This window comes from Pristis pectinata, chromosome 34 (genome assembly GCF_009764475.1).
Source record: "Pristis pectinata isolate sPriPec2 chromosome 34, sPriPec2.1.pri, whole genome shotgun sequence".
NCBI lineage: Eukaryota > Metazoa > Chordata > Chondrichthyes > Rhinopristiformes > Pristidae > Pristis > Pristis pectinata.
The window spans coordinates 1,881,211-1,899,857 of NC_067438.1; the positions used below are offsets into that span (position 1 = coordinate 1,881,211).

Here is an 18,647-nt window from a genome sequence, read left to right on the forward strand (position 1 = left end):
GTAAATTATCACAAACACATCTGCTGTAACTTCCACCATTTCTTTCAGTATCCTGGGATGCATCCCATCAGGACCAGGGAACTTGTCTACCTTTAGAACCACTAGTTTGCTCATCACTACCTCTTTAGGGACAGCGATTGTATCCAGGTCCTCACCTCCCATCGCGTCCATAACATCTCTCTTTGGCATGTGAGACATGTCCTCCACTGTAAAGACCAACACAAAATAGTCCGGACTGGGAAACGGAGAGAGAGAAACGGGAGCAAACGAGGGAGGGGAGACCAGGAGACTCCATTCACTTTTTATTTCACACTTCCCACATTTATATTTACACCGGTTTTATTTCTGGGCTCATTTTGGGTTTTACAATGCGGAATTTGGGGATTAAATGGGACCCGATCAGCACCAACCTGTTGTTAACGGGGTTTCTGCCCCACAGCCCCTGAACCCCGCTCCTGACGACGGTCCCGGGATCCGTCCGGTTTACAGATCCGGAGCGGAACCGGAGCGGATTCTCAGCCACTTGTTGAAATCCCAAATCCGGAAGAAAGGATAAAGTTTCCCCGTGAATTCATTCCCAGTGAAGGTGTGGAGATGGGACTTGGTGTCCATGTTGTAAAATGAAACTGTCCCGGACCCGTAACTGAGATAAACTCCCACCCTCCGGGGGATGGGACCGGCAGGGAGACGGGATAGAGGGGAGGTGTTCACATAGAACTCGTCACCAGCCCGCTCGATGCTCCAGACTCCGTTCTCCGGGATCAGTTCGACCTTTCTCTTCCTCTCCACAGACTCTGCGGCGACTCCCAGACTCCAGTCCCGACTCCCCGTCACCTCCACCTCCCAGTAATGTCTCCCCGATGTGAATCCCTCCGATCCCAGCGCACAGGGCCAGACTGTGAACCTCTTCCCGGTGTCGGGGAGATCCCTCTGGGTCCAGGTCCATCTCACCCCCTTCCGATCCTCAGACACCTCGAGCCACGGATGCGCCGTTTCCACATCCAGGGTGACGGAGACTGGGGGGAGAAGCAGAGAATTAGAGAGTCCCCGGGGGTCGGGGGGAGACTCGGGCAGCGCGGCCCCGGCACCGGGGGAGAGGCCGCTCGGCCTCAGGGCACAAACCTTGCCCGGGGTTTCACCTCACTACATCGGATGGACAACAGGGACCTTTCCCGGGGTATCTCCGAGGGGAGTGGAGCTCGCAGGGGTGGGGGCAGAGCAGTCGGTGGCGTTCAGGGGTGAGGGCGATGTGGGGTTGAGGAGGGAAGTGAGGAGGGAGTGAGGGCGGAGTGGGAATCAATGGTGAGGTCGAGGAGTAACGAGAAACACAGGGAGAAGGAGAAGGATTGAGGGGAGGGAGCAGGAGGATGGAGGCGGGGGGGGCTGGGGGCGAGATTGTGGGTGAAGGAGAGTTTGAGGGGCGAGGAGGAGATGGGGAAGAGGGTTCGGGAGGGAGTGAGAGAGGTGATGGAGGCATGATGGTAGAGAGAGGGGTTATGGAGGGGCTTGGGAAGGGGGATTGGGAGAGCTGGGGGAGGGATTAGATATGGGGTGGGCAGGGATGAGGGAGAGATCGAGTGGTGACGGGAAAGTGGGAGGATTGAGGGATGAGGGGAGAGCAGAGGGAGGAGGAGGGAGGGGATGGAGAATCAAGGGTGGGGAGAGCAGAAGGAGGTGGGGAGAGAGGAGTTGGGGAGACCAGGGGGCGAGAGGGAGATCGATGGGGGAGCGGGCGAGTTGAAGTGAGGATGAGGAAAATCGGGGATGAGGGGAAATAAGGGAGGTGTGGTGTTCAAGGGGTGGGGCAGATTGAGGGCTGAGGGGGAATCGAGTGATGATGAGGGAGCCTGAGGGAATCGGGAGATTGAGGGTTGGGGGTGAGGAGAGGGTGAGGACAGATGAGGGGATGTGTAAAAGATAGCTGGGAATGCAAGGGTTAACGACTGGCAATGAGAGGGTTAATGGTATGCTTCTCATAGTCGGCTATTCTTCCCATGGTATGAAATTACCTCAGCCATGGGGTGACTATAGTTATGGCTGGATTTAAGGCCAGGTGTGGGTGAGAAAGAAATAAGTTTCCTTACACATATCTTGTTTTGCTAACACTTGCTGTAAGCAATTGCCGTAGTAAGTGCAACTTCCCACCAAGCTTTCCCACGAAGTGAGTGAGTTCAGTACAGAGCTCGAGTGACACTGTTTACTCTTTCTCTGTATCCCTCACTCCCACTAGCATTAAACTAATAAAGCATTAATCATAAGTTCTTTGGTTCTGCTGTTGTCTGATTTACTACAGAGCACGGGTCGACTTTCACAGATGGGGTGGAGTGGTGAAGGGGGTGAGTAGTGTGAGGGGAGCAGAGAACGAGGGATGAAGGAGAGCAGAAAGATGAGGAGAGAGTGGGGGTGTCAGAGAGATTGGAGGGGAACGGGAGGAATGGGGAGATCGGGGATGAGGGCGTTGGGATGAGGGGAGTGCAGGAGTGAAGAACAGTGAGAGGAAACGGAGGGTGAGGATGGGACTGAGGGTGAGTGGGGAGGGGGTGACTGAGGGATGGCGGAGATTGATGAGTGTGTGAACGAGGAGGGGATAAGCTGGGAGGGGCAAATCGAGGGGGGAGCGATGAGGAACACGGGAGGGGCTGGTGAATGGGAGGGGACGGGAAAGTGAGGGGTGGGAGTGAATTCAAACAGTGAGGGAGAGCGGTGATAAGGGGGGAGAGCAGGGTGTGAGCGGGAGACTGGGGAGGGGGAACTGGGAGGGTGCAAGTGAAGTGGAGGGTTTGAAGGGTGAGGGGAGTGGGTGGTGAGGAGGAGTGGGGGTGTGAGGAGGGGAGAGATCGAGGGGAAAATCATGAGTGAATCGGGATGTGTGAGGGGAGAGCAGGGTGGGGGGGAGGGATGAGGGGCAGAGCAGAGGGAGATGGAGGGGTGAGGGGTGAGACTGAGGGAAGGGGCCGGATTGGTGGGTGAACGATGACGAGGGAAGGGGGAGAGGACGATCAGTGGTCGGGGGGAGACAGTGGTGGGGGGGTGTATTGGGGCGACAGTGAAAGCAGAGATGGAGGGAGGACGAGTGGGACAGGGAGATCGAGGGGTGGGAGGGAGCACGGGATGAAAGGGTTGATTGATGGGGGGGAGTGAGGATGGGGAGGGAACTCAGGAAATGGGATGGGACAGGAGATCGGAGGGGGAGATCGAGGAGCAGGAGGGTGAAGGGGAGGGGGAGAGGGTCAGGATGGAAGATCGAGTGAGGAGGGGGGAGAGCTGAGTGAGGAGGAGGCCAAGTGGTGATGGGGAGAGCAGAGGGGATATCCAGGAGTGAGGGGATATCGAGGGAAGGGAGGGGTGGAGGGTGGGTGGGAAACAGGTTGAAGGGAGAGATGGTGGGGACGGTGAAGGGAGGGGGAGATTGAGGGATGAGGGGGAGAGCAGGTGGTTCTGAGGGATGAGGGGGCTGAAGGATGGGGAGCAGGGTGTGAGGGAGATCGGCGGGTGAGGGGAGTGAGGGAGGGGGTGACGGAGGGGGAGCAGGGTGAGGGGAGATCGATGGGATGCAGGAACAGCAAGGGGTGAGGGGGAGATTCTGGGTGAGGGGGAGAGCAGAGCAAAGAGGAGGAATGAGGGGTGAGGAGGGAGGTCGGTGAGGGGGCGGCAGAGGGAGGGAGAGACTGAAGGTTGGGGGATGAGGAGGAGAATGGGGAGGGGGTGATCGAGGGGTGAAGGAGGGAGCAGATCGAGGGAAGGGTGAGGGGGATTTGAGGGACGAGGTGAGATCATGAGGGACAAAGGGGAGAGGAGGGGGAGGTGGGGGGAGATTGAGGGACTGCAGTGGGATTGTCTGAGTGGGATTTTGAGGGGTTGGGGAAGCAGGGATGGGTCAAGGTTTAGGGATGGGGAGAACAGGGAGGGAGATCGGGGGGTGGGAGGGGTGAGCAGTGTGGTGTGTGGGGGAGGGGAGAGCAGGGTGAGGGGGTACAGTAGGGATGGTCATCGAGGGGGTAGGGTGAACAAGACTGCAGGGGGTGTGGGGAGAACATGTTGGGGGGAGATCGAGGGATGAGGGTGTGAGTGAGGTGGGAGGGGGAGATCGAGGGTTCAGGGCCTGAGTAAAGGGGAGACTGAGGGATGAGGATGTGAGGGAGTGAGAAGAGATCGGGGATGAGGGAGAGATCAGGAAGGAGGGCAAGAGTGAGGGGGTGAGGTGGGGAGCCAAGGGAGTTTGAGAGATGAGGGGTGAGATTGGGGGCTGAGGGATGAGGAGCGGTGGGGAAGGGGGTGACTGATGGGGAGTGAGAGCCAAGAGAGAGAACAAGGAGTGGGAGTAAGATTTGAGGGATAAGGGTGAGATTGAGGGATGAGGGGAGATCGAGGATCGAGGGGTGAGGGGTGGTGCAGGACCCGAGTGAGATATTTCAGACTGGGAGGGATAACGTCGGGAGATGGGGAAAGCCAAGAGGAGGAGTGTTCAAGTGATAGGAGGCCGGAGGGGGGGCTGGGAACAGAGTGAGGGTGATTGAGGAGGTGGAGGGAGCGGAAGGTGGAGGAAATGGGGGTTGGTGTGGGAGGGTGGGGGTAGTGGGAGGTGCAGGAGGTGGGTGAAGGGGAAGCAAAGGATGATGGGATAGCATAGGGGTGCAGATCGAGTGGTTGGAGTGGTCGGGGGTGAGGGGGAGACCAGTGGGTGAGGGGGAGAGCAGAGGGAGAGAGATCGATAAATGAGGTGTGAGGAGAGAGAACGGGGGGAGGGTGTGGTCGATGGCGGGGGTCGAGGAGAGATGGGGGAACAGGGTGTGAAGAGTGACAGGTGGGTGAGAAATCGAGGGGCAAGAACATAATGCCACAGGAATAGGAACAGGAGGAGGCCATTCAGCCCATCGAGCCTGCTACAATATTCAATAAGCTCATGGCTGACCCAACCTTCCTTGTCCACTTTCCAGCCCCCAACTCCCTGATTTCTTTAAAGATTAAAAAACAGTCAATTGTGAAATTATTCAAAGAATCAGCCCCCCAGAGTTTTCTGGGGCAAGGAATTCAAAAAACTCAAAATCCTTAGCAAGACAAAAAATCCCTCCACATCTCACAGTAAGTGGGTGAGCGCCCTCTGGTCCGGGACGCTCCCACCAGGGGAAACATCTCCAGCCTTTACCCTGTCAACCTTCCTGAGCACCCCCCATGTTCCAATAAGATCCCCTCCATCCCTGTAAACTCCAGTCAGTACAGACCCAACCTGTTCAAACTTTCCTTGTCAGACAATCCCTCCACACCCGGGATCATCCCAGTGAACCTTCTCTGAACCAGCCTCAGTGTCAGGCATGGCCTCCCCAAGGAGGTGGTAGAGGTGATGTGATGGTGCTGTGGGGGCGACCGTACTGCAGTAACCGGGGCTGAGGGGGCAAGTTTATACCCTGACTCATTTCACACTGCGGAGAGAAACAGTGGGTGAACTGTAGGATCAGTGTTCCACCCGATCCCCTGGTACGGGGAGGGGGAGAGAATTACCCCACGTTCAAATAACACAATGACGAACTCTGAAACCGACTTCGACAGATCGAGTGACCTGTGGCGAGGGAGACGGAGAACCTGGAAACTGGCCAGATCATTGGGAGTTCAAGTGGTTCACTTGGCCCTTCAGACTCCTGCCCACACTCTGGGGCTCACTCTCAGTCAGCTCAAAGTACCTGGGGACGGGAACAGACCCGGTCTCCCTCAGCACCGCCCCTTTCCCCAGAACAAGCTGTTCAAAGACAGACGGACATTTATAAAACGTCTCTCCCGTCCCTTTCAGAACATTCCAACGTGTTTTACAGCTGATGAAGTAACTTGGAACTGTACACAGCACTGGTTGGACCACAGGCTGAGTTCTGTGTACAATTCCAGTCACCACATGAGGGAACAGATATAATTCCGCTGAAGTGGGTGCAGAGATTGATGAGGTTGTTGGCAGGTCTGGGAACCTCTGCACAGGAGGAGTGACTGGATCAGCTTGGGTTGTTTCATTGGTGAAGAGGCCAAGGGGAGACTTGACTGAGGTGTAGATCAGTATGAAAGGAAGGAATTATTTCCCGCAGCAGAGGTCAAATTTGAGGGGGCATATTTGATAGGATCAGGGGCATTAATTGGTAGGAATGGCAATGAACCGGGAGGATCAAAGGGGATATGGGGAAATATTTCCCATCAGAGGATGGTGGGGGTCTGGAACTCAGCGCCTGAAATGGTGACAGAGGGAGAAACACTCATCACATTTCAGAAATACTAAAGTGTGTCCATGAGGAGCCGTGAGCTGCAGGGCTACGGACCCAGTGCTGGATGGAGGGATTAGGTTGAGTCACTCTTTCTCCATTGGCACAGACACGATGGAGTTCTGCTCTAACTCTGTCTACAAGTCTGCAGATGATACCACCGTAGTGGGCTGTATCTCAAATAATGATGGGTGGGAGTACAGGAAGGAGAAGAGTGCTTAGTGACATGGTGTCATGACAATAACCTTTCCCTCAATGTCAGCAAAACAAAAGAGCTCGTCATTGACTTCAGGAAAGGGTGAGGTGTATATGCACCTGTCTACGTCAATGGTGCTGAGGTCGAGAGGGCTGAGAGCTTCAAGTTCCTCGGAGTGAACATCACCAACAGCCTGTCCTGGTCCAACCACGTAGACACCACAGCCAAGAAAGTTCACCAGCGTCTCTACTTCCTAAGGAGGCTAAAGAAATTTGGCCTGTCCCTTTTGACACTCACCAACTTTTACCGATGCACCATAGAAAGCATCCTATCTGGATGCATCACCAATTGGTACGGCAACTGCTCTGCCCAGGACCACAAGAAACTGCAGAGAGATGAAGACATAGCCCAGCACGTCACGGAAACCAACCTCCCCTCCAATGAACTCGATCTATACATCTCGCTGCCTTGGTTAAGCAGCCAACCTAATAAAAGACCCCACCCACCCGGGTCATTCTCTCTGCTCCCCTCTCCCATCAGGCAGATACAGGAGCCTGAGGGCACATACCACCAGACTCAAGCACAACTTCTATCCCACTGTGATAACACTATTGAACGGTTCCCTTATACGATGAGATGGACTCCTGACCTCACAATCTACCTTGTTGTGATCTTGCACCTTATTGTCTACCTGCAATGTACTTCCCTGTAGCTTTGACACTTTACTCTGTTCTCTGTTATTCTTTTAACTTGTACTACCTCAATGCACTCTGCACTAACTCAATGTAACTGCACTGTGTAATGAATTGACCTGTATGAATGGTATGCAAGACAGGTTTTTCACTGTACCTCAGTACAAGTGACAATAATAAACCAATTCCAATGATGGGCTGAATGACCTCCTGTCTGGTAAATGTTCATTAATTTTTATGATTCTGTGTTGCTCCAGGGAAACCCGTGTCTCAGTAACAGGGCAGTTACTGGATAAACCTTCTCACCAGCATCGGAGAGATGGCCAACATTCCAGTGTCTGAGTTTGACACCTCCCTCTGTACGCATGGGAAGAGGTCACCTGAGGGAGCACACGGGCTGCAACTGTTCTTGTTGTTCTGAGGACACATTCCTTCAAGTGAACATCACATGTTGTGACTGGGAAATGTCTGTTCTGAGCCTCTGACAAGAACAGACATTTCCCGGTCACAACATGTGATGTTCACTTGAAGGAACTGGGAAAATATCAGGTCCTTCAGGGCCAGTTCTGTTGGTTATTCAGCTGTAACTGACCCTCCCAGGTCAGCAGTCCACCACTGACCCAAGCTGAAATGTGTCGGGTTTTCTGTCCCAGTCCAACACCCAACTCATGCCCAGAACCCAAGCCCAACAACTGGCCTCAACCTCTTGAAATGATCGGCAGAATCCCGGATTCAGCACTCACTCATCCCACAGCTTTAACAATGTGACTGTGTATCCAAACACACAAGAACTTCACACAATACAGACGCCATTGTCTCAAAGTGCACACATGGATGTGGTGACGTTTACGTTTGTGTGAAAAACACCTCGCAGAGTGAAACAGCTGGAATGGAGCAACTCCATCTGAACAAAAATGTTTGTTCAAAGGATGCACCAGATGAGCTATTCCTGAACCAACATTAACCCATTCAGGGACTGTGCTTCAGTGTTCATTATGAATGAGCAGACAGTTTCATTGAATCGTGGAACAGCCTGTACTTACCATAATCTATTTCCACATCATTGTGACCTGCACAAAACAGAAATATTTCACAATTTCACTGATGACTGACACTCGGATAAAAATACTGTGACAGGCTGGGCATAAAATGTAAATAAAAGGACAGGTGCTCCCCAGGTTATGAACGGCTGACTTATGTGCAGCCCATACATAGGAACCATAGGCCTCACTGTGTTTGACTGGCCGGTGGGATGGATTTGTCAGCTGCTGCGGGGCTACAGGCATCTTCTGCCATCTGGGAAGTCAGTCTGTGGCAAGATCTGAATGGTGGAATTAAACAGTCTGGTTTAACTGCATGTTGCCCTTGGTTGGCTCAAGTTTTATATGTTGCTGGGTGGCTGCATTTCCAAGTTGCAAACTGTTTGTAACTGGGGGAGGATCTGTATGCAGCACAGAGCAAATCCAGGGTTAGTAAAAACTAAAAGAAAACTTAACAGATTTTATTTGAATGAACAAAGCACTTGCGGTCAGACAGATGAGTTGACAGCACAGACATATCAGTATGATCTAACGGCCTGGATCCAGGGTGACCAGGATTGGGTGTTCAACATTCCAGGCTATACGAAGTTCCAAAGGAACAGGCCAACAGGGAAAGGGGTTAGTTTTTTTACTCAGAGAGTGGTGGGGGGAGAAGGGCACAACCAATCGGAAAAAGACTCCCCATCTTTGAAACAAAAATGAAGGGTTCAGGAAAGGGAGCACATGGATAAATACTCCGCAATTATGAGTTGTGGTGTGATTGGGGTGGAAATGTGCAAATTTCACTGACACAGAACCTTTCACGGTCAAATTACGCTGAATCCTGGAGTTTGTTTCTTTGGAAAACAAGATGGAAATGTTGAATTTTACCTCAGAACCCAATCAGGTGCAACAATTTATTGAAGGCACCTTTAACATCGGAAACCAAATCAAACAGGGCTGGTCACTGAGCCACTGAATGAGTTATTACACAGCTGACCAAACACTTGATCAGAGGAGGTCATTTCATGGGCATCTTAAAGGAGGAAGCAGAGAGACAGAGGTTTAGCGAAGGAGTTCCAGAGCTCACGCCCACAGCCACTGAACACAGAGCGAGCAACCGTGGAGTGATTAACTTTGGGATGTTCAAGAGATTGTAACGTGGAACCCACAGAAATCTCCCAAGGCTGGAGAGCAGAGGGAGATGACAGAGAAAGGGAGGGGATGCCACAGAGGGGATTAAAAGCTTCAAAGTGCAAATTTGTAGCTTGTTGAAATGAGGAGACAAACTGATGTCAGTGAGCACAGTGCTGATGTGATCGGGATTTTGAAAGAGTTTTGGATGAGCTGAAGTTTACAGAGAGAAGGGGACATCGGCTCGGTGTGTAATGGAAGGGAGAATCCTTGAGGTGACAGCAGCAGAGAGGAGGGTATCACCACCCGATGAGCTGAGGGAGAGGCAGAGACAAGCAACATTACGGAGGTGGGAAAGGCCAGTCCTGGTCACAGCACAGAAACGTGGTTGGAAACTCCTCTCGGGGTCAAACGTGGCCCAAGGTGGCGCTCAGTCTGGTTCAGACTCACACAGGTGACAGGGAGACGGATGGTGGTGGTGACTGGGGAGGGGAGTTTGGGGCAGTGACTGAACATCGTGTCTTTGGTCTTCCCAATATTAAGCCGGAGAAAACTCTGCGCATCCAGCAGTCAATGTGGGTCAGGCAGTGAGCTCCAGAGACACAGGGCTGGTGAGAGGTGGTGGTGAGGTGCAGAGGGGGTTGTCAGTGGACTCTGGAAACAGGCCTGGTGAGTGGGTGATGATGCCGAGGGGCAGTGCGTTGGAGAGAAATTAGGAACTGAGAACAAACTCCCGGGAACAGGAGAGGAACCTTCTGGGGGCGAGAGGAGTGACCGCTGCAAGAGAGCCCCTGCTCTGGTTGGGCAGATAAACCGGTCAAGTAATCTTCCAACCAGCACATCTTTGTGATGTGGGAGGAAACCGGAGAACCTGGAGGAAAGCCACACGGTCACAGGGAGGACGTGCAAACTCCATACAGACAGCACCCGAGATCAGGAGAAAACCTGGGTCACTAGTGCTGGGAGTCGGTGGTTCACTTGGTGTGGCACTGTGTGCAGAACAAGAAGGGAAAGGGAGGTGGAGGGGTCAAGGGTTTCTTTGTTATGGAGAGGGTGATGTCCGCAGATTTGAAGGAGAGGTGACAGAGCTGGAGGAGAGGGAACTGTAACGATGTCAGCCGACGCGGGACATGGGACTGGGAAGGGAAATTTGAAGGTCAGCAGATTAGTGGGAACAGGGTCACGGAGCCAGAAAGGTCTCAGGTAATGAAACTCAGTCACTCCGTCCTTGACGGCTGGAGTCAGAAATCTTACCTTCCAAAGCACAAAACAGCTGGAGTTCTGAAAGACAAGAAGCAGGAACGTGTCAGTGAGTGAGACCTGCAGCTGGTTCCACACTGTGCACAAACAGAGCACAATTCACATGGTGCCCACTGGATCCACAGACACTGACGGCAGTGAAGGAGGGCACTCTGACACCACATCCACTCCAGACTGAGGAGACTGACCGAGACTCATCCCACTTCCAAGCTACCCAAGGCCAGGGTACAACAACCATTTCCTAAATGTGCCAAGGGCTTTTATTCGAGGCATTTGAGTTCCAGACTTTAAATATAGTTTGGGTGAAGACCATTTTCCTCAGGTCTCTTCTAATCTTTCTGAAAATTGCTTTAAATCAGTATTACCAGGTTATTCACCTGACTACTCAGGGAAGTAGATCCTCTGTTCCAATGACACCAGCCCAAACCTCTTCCCCCAGCTAAAGTTCCACAGCACTGACAACAGGCTGGTAAATCTCCCCACATCCTCTCTGATGCTCTTGAAGGGTGCTGCCCAGACACACACAAGGTGCTCATTCCAGCTTATGTTCAACTAATCCGTTCAACTAATGGTGTTGCCTGTAACAACATACTGGGGAAGCCCAGGCAGTGATAGGATAATAGTTCTGGTGCACGCTTAGGAACTAGAACTTGTCAACCTTGGGTTTCAATGAGAAGCGGAATCACAGGCAGTGACAATGACAGTGACAGTAGATTATGGGGTAGCTTTGTGTGTGCGCAATTGTTCTGTAGCAGTCTTTCAATAATCTCAGTGTGGATTCTCCCCTCTCTCCTCAATCTCAATGTTGAGCTTTAGCAACAAAAATCCAGTGCGGTTCTGAAGCAGTGCTACCTTGTCAGAGGTACCTAGTCCAAAAGTAAACCAACCCTCTCAGATGACAGAAAAGGTCTCTGGTAGCATTTCCAATAAGGTCATCCCTGCCAATATACATCAATCAACAGTTCTAAAATGAAATGACAAATCAGTGATGTTTCTGGTGCACAAATGAGCCTCTGTTCCTAAATGAGAGCAGTCACTGCACTTCAAAAGTTGAGTTCAGTGAGTCAAACTTTTCATCTACTTGTGGGTTTCAACTTCTTCCCCACTGGCGTTTGGTAAACTCAGTAAGCTTATTCCTCCAATTTAAGGCTTTCCAAGCACTGCCCAATATTCTCATTTACCAGTTTCTTTGCAATGGAAAATATACAAGCCCGCAATATACTGGCAAATACACAAACACATTTGCCAGTTGCAGCTTTCCATTATTTTCTTAGTCTGCTGTCCTCAGTGTTTTGCAATTCCCTCCTGGCTTTTAGGTCGCCCTCTTCCTGTTCCCCTCCTAGTCCCTGGGTCAAGTAAAGCTTCTTTCCTTATTGAAGTACAGGTTGTAAACTCATTCCTGAACACACTGAAACAGTGTTCCAATTCCTTGCCACCTTGTTACGTTCCATCTGTAAGACATTGTCAATTTAACCACTAATTTCATTTTCAGTTTCCATACAAATTATAATCACTTGTCTCGCTGGGGTGGAGGAATAAACAGTCTCATTGCACAAGTCCACTGGTATTTAAAAGCACAGCAATAGCTAACAAGCCCACAAAAAAACTATGCATGAGGGCTTATTTCCGGAGGGATAGATTTGAGAAGAAGAGAAATAATGGTGAACTGGGATTGAATGTTTAGACTAGACTTGGAGCTCTGTGTACCATTCTGATTACCACATTATATAGAGGGCACAGAAGCAATGAAGAGCTTGTGGGAGGGAGAAGGTTTACAGGATGATACCAGAAATGTGAGGGTGGATGTATCAGGGAACAGACTGGGTCTTTCTTTGAGAAAAGTGGCAGAGGGATGATGTAAAGGGGCAGGCACGGTAGTGTAGTGGTTAGCATAATGATATTACAGAGCCAGCAACCAGGGTTCAATTCCAGCCGCTGCCTATAAGGAGTTTGTATGCTCTCCCTGTGTCTGCGTAGGTTTCCTCCTGGTTCTCCAGTTTCCTCCCACATTCCAAATACAAACGGGTTAGGAAGTTGTGGGCATGCTATGTTGGCACCGGAAGTGTGGCGACACTTGCGGGCTGCCCTCAGAACACTCTACGCAAAAGGATGCATTTCACTGTGTGTTTCAATGTACATGTGACCAATAAAGATATCTTAATAGCGGTTTTGAAAATTATGGAAAGTTTTAACAGGGTGGATCCAAAGAGAATGGTTCCACTTCTGGGGAAGAGCATAACTATAGGCCATCAATGTAAGACAGTCACCAAGAAATACAATAGGAATTCAGAGGAGATTTCTTTACCCAATGAGTGTTGAGAATGGGGAACTTCCAAACTTTATGCAACAGATGAGGTGAATAATAGGCTGAAGGAAAATGTTTGAAGGAGAAAGGGACAGAGAGTTCTGCTGATAGATTTCAGTGAGGAAGGGCTGGAGAAGACTTGAATGGAGCATAAATGGTTGAGTGGTTTGTCTGAATGGCCTTTACTGTGCTGTCCATCTAATGCCATCCAGGGAAGGTTTCATGGGCCTTTCCGATCCAAGAATGTAGCAATGTGCACTGTGCTCTTACCTTTAATCATTTTATCTTCTTTTCTGTGGATCATTACATCAAACGCAGCAGCTGTAAACACAAGGCCGGCAAACACCCAGAAAATCACCAGCCAGATGTTGAACTCATTGACTTTATGGAAGAAATCATCTGGAAGGGAAATATACAGAACTAGTACCAGATTTACAAGGGCTCATACCTCCTGGGACATTAGAAACATCCAAAAACATACTGCGCTGTTAACATAAAGGCTCGTTTCCAGCAACCGGAAGCTTTTGTTGTCATGCATTGGGGTGTGAGATACAGCTGGGTTCAGTTCTGTTGGGTTCTCTCAGCTTCCCAGTCCCACCTACCCTGGTGAAGGCTCAGTGATGGAGAGGATGTACTTTGGTGAAATGGGAGAATATCAGAAAAACTCCCCCAAACCCCATCCCAGCAAAAGAATTCCACGGGCACAGTCTTTGTTGCTGCACCAGGATGGTGAAGACAAAAGTATTCCGTGTCCCCCCGACACGGACCCTGGGGACTGTGTCCAGGTTAAGACAGACATTCACTAGGATCTCAGCTGCTGTCAGGAGCTGACATTAAACAGAACATCTGTGCCTTACAGTAACACTCAGATCCCTTCTGCAGTCATGACAAAGCCCAACACCCAGAACTCCTTGTCCCAACACTACCCAGTGACGAGGGTTGGAATCTGGAGATGAGGACACGGGACTGGTGTGCCCTCCCCCAACCCGCTGAACTGGGAAACGCTCCAGGCTCAGACATGAAAAGCTGCCCCTTGGGGTGAGAACGGTGGAGCAGCTGGTGGAGCTGACGTCTCCCAGCTCCAGCGACATGGGTTCAATCCTGACCTCCACTAATCCCAAAGATGTGCAGGTCAGTGTGTTACTTGGCCACTGTTAATTGGCCCCCGTGTGTGGGTGAGTGGGTGTATCTGGGAGGGGAATTGATGGGACGGAAGAGAGTGTGAAATGGGATCAGTGTAAATGGCTGCCTGATGGTCAGTGCAGACTCAGTGGGCCGAAGGACCTCTTTCCGTGCTGTACAACCCTATTCTCCTGCTCATGGGTCCACTTCCAGAGCTGGTGCTTTCAGGAGAGAAGATTAATTGTACTTGTTCTTTCATGGAATGATTCCCGGGCTCCCACGTACCTGATATCTGGAGATGGGCCTCTCGTATTTCTCTCAATGACTGACTGTGGATGAAACACGAAAACCTGTTCACGGAATCGCTTGTGACATCGATGTGACTCTGGACAGTGATGAGACTTCTAGACCCCTCTGTGAATCGTGTGTCAGACAGTGCTGTTACGTCTTGTCCACTCCCATCCACCCACCGTATCTGTGGCTCAGGATACCACCCATCGGATTTACACACCACACGAACTCCGTGCTTGTTGTTTTCCTCCAGGTGAATCCGGGGCCGGAGTCCGAATCCTGCAATTGGGATTTAATTAGTGAACACAAGGATGAAATGGCGGAACACGTGAGGAAAGGGCTCTCCGTGTGCCAGGTCTATGGGCAGCACAGGACAGCTTGGGCTGAATGACTGACAGAACCCTGCAGGGGAGGATCCAGGGACAAATCATTGGTTGGGTCCCGGGCACCACCCCATTACCCACCATCACCGCTGCCATTCCGCTCCGGGCCAGGAAGTTTTCCAGCCTGTGCCGAGGCTGCCGTTTGAATTGTCAGCAAATCCCCTGGATTTTCCAGTAAGTCCCTTGTGGTTCCACTTTCCAATCACAGAGCCTGTTGACTGACATTCCCGATTTAAAAACTGCTGTGAACATTGTGCCTCAGACTCACAGCAGTTACCAGAGGGACTCACCTTCAACTTGTAGTCTGAGCACCGCCTGCTCATGGAACGTGCTGGATTTGATGGAACACGTGTAGCTCCCTTCATCTGATAACTTTGTCCTCTTCAGTTTAAGTGAGGCATTTCCACGGTGAAACTCTTCCTGAAAAAGTTTTGTCCTCCCTTGATAAGCCTTGTCCTGCACATCAGGTCGATCCTGTCCGCCGGTATATAAGTGTACTGGTGAAGCCGGGCTCGATGTAAACCATCGAACCTCCAGATGGTCCAGTGACGTAACTGGTACTAGTTGGCACTCTAATACCACATCTTCACCCACCGTGACCGCAATGGGATAGCCTGGTACAAACACACCGAACTCCTCTGGTAAAATATAATGTTTATACTTCAGAATTCTTGTTGTAAGAACTTTCATGCAGATGGTTGAAAGGAAACAAATGTGATTCTCTTGTTAGCTCTTCCAAATATCATTGATCATAGAAGTTATTCACAGTCGTTGAGGAAAAGAGGCAGCACAAATGAAACCTGCTGTCATATCTTCTTGTGTTAGATCCTTTTTTCCTCAGTAAATATGTTGGGGCTACAACAGGACATTCTGACTTCACTCTCCCCCACACTGAGGAACCCATCTGGTTCACCAATGTCCTTTTGGAAAGGAAATCTGCTGCCCTCACCCTGTCTGTGGCTCCCTGTGACCCACAGACACACAGCAATGTTGCACACTGAACTGCCCTCCGACATCACCCACCAAACAACTTCAGGGGCAAATGGGGATGGGAAATAAATGCTGGCATTGCCAGTGATGCCCACATCTTGTGAATAAGTGTGGAAATTATTTAAACACCGTTTCCTAGGCTATTTACGGTTTCAGTGCAGCGACAAACACTGAACAAGGAACCTCTCTGGATTCACCAGTTCTTTTCATGGATTTTCAAACCCAATGAAAACTGATGTTTGTTTCATTTGAGCCTCACTTCAGTAGCTGAGCACACAATACGAGCTGACACTTCAGTGCAGGGCGGAGTGGGTGCTGTACTGTTGGAGGTGGGGTCTTGTTCATGTTACTCTGAAGGCCCAGACAATCCATCTCTTCTGGTGGATGTGAAACAGCTCAGGACATTATTTAATGAGGGAGAATTCCCCCAGGTTCCCGGCCAACATTCCTCCCTCAAAATAGCGGGAACAGATTCGCTGGTCATTTGTGTGACTATTACTTCATACAAAGTGGCAGACACACTTGTGTACACAGTCAGATTAGTCTTCCGTGGAACAGAAAGAAGTTATTTGTATTCATTAACAGGAAGCTAACACAGGATTATTTAGGAACTGAGTGATCCTGATCAGAACGTAGACTCAGTGGGTTGAAAGTTTTGATATTTCGGACACAAGTGGGGAATTAGGAGTCCAGGGAAGGCAGTGGGACTGTCCCCACACTTTATGTGATGGAGATGTGCTGGTGATGAGAAGAATGAAAACCACAAACGGTGGAAATGTGAAACAACAGGAAATGCCAGAAGTAACAGCAAGTCGATCAGCGTCTGTGGAGAGAAAGTTCGGGTCTGATGTGTCCACTGCCTTCTGCAGTAACACATGGAGCTGTGCAGTGAGAGGCTGCTGAATGCCATGGAAACTGTGTCACGGTGCACAGGGACATTTCACAGAGAGAGCAGAGTGAGGAAGGTAGGAAGAGGAAAGGTGGGTTTCATCAGGGAGAAAATGACTGTATTTGGGCCCAAAACTGGGTGGATGAGGGGAAGTTCTCTTCAGGACAGCAGTTCATCATCGCACCTGAAAAACAGCACCTCCAACAGAGCAGCATCCTCTCAGACCTGGATTGGAGCAGTAGCCTAAATCTGTGTGCTCACAGCTCAGCAGGGGACTTGAACCCACAATCTCTGACCCAGGCAATCACTGACTGTGTCTGTTCCTGCCAGTATAAACTCATCCCAGAGATTAGGTCGAGTTGCATAAACTTCAGGACAAGGTGTGGGTGATACTTGAACTGACGATTCCATTGCTCACCCATCATCACAGCGTGGACCAGCAGACACACAAAACTGAAGCATCTTCCCTTCATCACAGGCAGAAATCATTGACTGTTTCCACCTGGAAAGAGAATGCCTTGTATTTTATAAAAGGAGCATCGCCAAAATTATTAGCCCTTTCCAGAGAATCTATCGTCTCTCAATTTAACTGGTACATCCGCTCATGATAAACCAGTGAACAACATGAGCAAAATACAACCGAGTGAAATCTCACACAACAATGTCCTGCCGCATAATTTCAGGGATGACTTTTTTTTTACTGGAATTTATTCTACACGCTTTGAATGTTACTTTGGCAAACGTTCTAACGTAATGCAGTTTACCATTAGTTTCAGTAGCGTCAGAACGTTAAGCAGCAAGCCCTTTTCCACAGCTCCTGCAGAGAAACACCGATGAGGAGGGAGCCAGGATTCCCGGGGACAGCGCTGTGAAATGACCGTTGTGCTAAGTCAAGGCACGGGGCACATTTACAGTCGGATCGGAAATAAATCACATGACGGTATCCTGTTCAATTAAGTAAAAGTGCAGCCTGTAATCTCATTATGAAGTGGATATCGATGCCTTTCAGAAGTCGCAGAGGCCAAGAAAAAATTAAATGCTTCCAGGCACCAGGAATTTCACAACGAGAAGTCTGAATTGTGGATCCCTCAGACAAATCGTGGATATACGTTTTCAACAGTCGGGACTCAAGCACTGATATCTGCCGTATCCCAGGGCTCACAGGCTGCCGACCCGAGAAAGAGCCGGTTATCCCATTAAAGTTAAACCAGAAAATGCTGGAAACACTCAGCAGATCAGGCAGCATCTGTGGGGAGAGAAACTGTTCACGTTTGAGGTCGAAGACCCTTCATCAGAACTTCCCAGCATTTTCTGGTTTCATTTCAGAATTCCAACACCGGCAGTGTTTATTTTCAATATATTTTCAGTTCCGTTCCTCCGACAAACTCTGTGCAGCCTGTCCCCACGTTCAGGGCCCGGGAATCCCCACCCGCCCAGTGACCGAGAGTTTCAGCGCAGGGAACAGGGAGTTTCCCACCTTCCAATCGACCGCCTCTCAGCCAATTCCCGCCCGTCCCAGACTGAAAGTTGCCGCTGGGAAGAAACAAACCCCAGGACCCGACCAGTTTCCCCGAGGAGACACCGACTGCCGCCTCCCTGACCTGCAGGAGCTCCCGCTCTCCCCAGTCCCCTGAGCGGACAGACTCGCCGCTCCGGCTCCGGGAACGAAGCGAAGCCTCCGCCGGAGACGCCCTCGGGGACCGTGGGCCGGCCCGGGGCAGCGGGTTTCCCTTCCACTGACTCCCGCTGGGAAATAGGAAAGTGACCGCTTGGTCCCAGCGGCTCCCGTGCGGTGAAATGTTCCTGAGCCCACTCAACTGATCAGCCCTGGAGCAGCCGCTTCCCCTCCGGCCGAGACCCTCCTCAAGCAGAACTCGGCGCCCGCACTCTGTCCCCGCTCCCCGTGGGGGGTTTGTAACCTGCGCCCAGCAACAACGTGAGATAAACGGCCTCAGAGAGACTTTCTTCAGTGTGGGGTAGGGGGACACCCCACGGGAGGGGGAACGGCAGCGTCTTGGGGAGAGAAAAATAATTGTTTCCGCAAAATGGCTGCAATAAATGGGCGGGCCGGAGAGAGTGAAACCGTGCAGGGATTGGGAAGGACGGGCTGTATCCGCGATCACTGAG

At 50.9% G+C, this 18,647-nt stretch overlaps 1 protein-coding gene across 5 annotated transcripts in view; it reads right to left on the bottom strand.

Moving 5' to 3' along the window:
- Window positions 1–289: 289 nt before the first annotated feature.
- LOC127586071 (butyrophilin subfamily 1 member A1-like) overlaps window positions 290–18,647 on the bottom strand; it is a 119,789-nt gene continuing 101,431 nt past the window's right edge. For 3 of the 5 annotated variants that reach the window (XM_052043868.1, XM_052043870.1, XM_052043869.1), the window contains exons 2-9: window positions 18,339–18,439; window positions 16,939–17,022; window positions 14,932–15,279; window positions 14,253–14,537; window positions 13,116–13,244; window positions 10,535–10,561; window positions 8,171–8,197; window positions 290–1,016 (exon numbers count right to left, since the gene is read on the bottom strand). In XM_052043868.1, the coding sequence (XP_051899828.1) occupies window positions 484–1,016; window positions 8,171–8,197; window positions 10,535–10,561; window positions 13,116–13,244; window positions 14,253–14,537; window positions 14,932–15,279; window positions 16,939–16,993 (1,404 nt within the window). In that variant the 5' untranslated portion in view covers window positions 16,994–17,022; window positions 18,339–18,439 and the 3' untranslated portion in view covers window positions 290–483. Of the gene's footprint in view, window positions 1,017–8,170; window positions 8,198–10,534; window positions 10,562–13,115; window positions 13,245–14,252; window positions 14,538–14,931; window positions 15,280–16,938; window positions 17,023–17,284; window positions 18,316–18,338; window positions 18,440–18,647 lie in introns of those variants that run through there. The other 2 variants (XM_052043873.1, XM_052043871.1) reach the window with 2 other exon arrangements.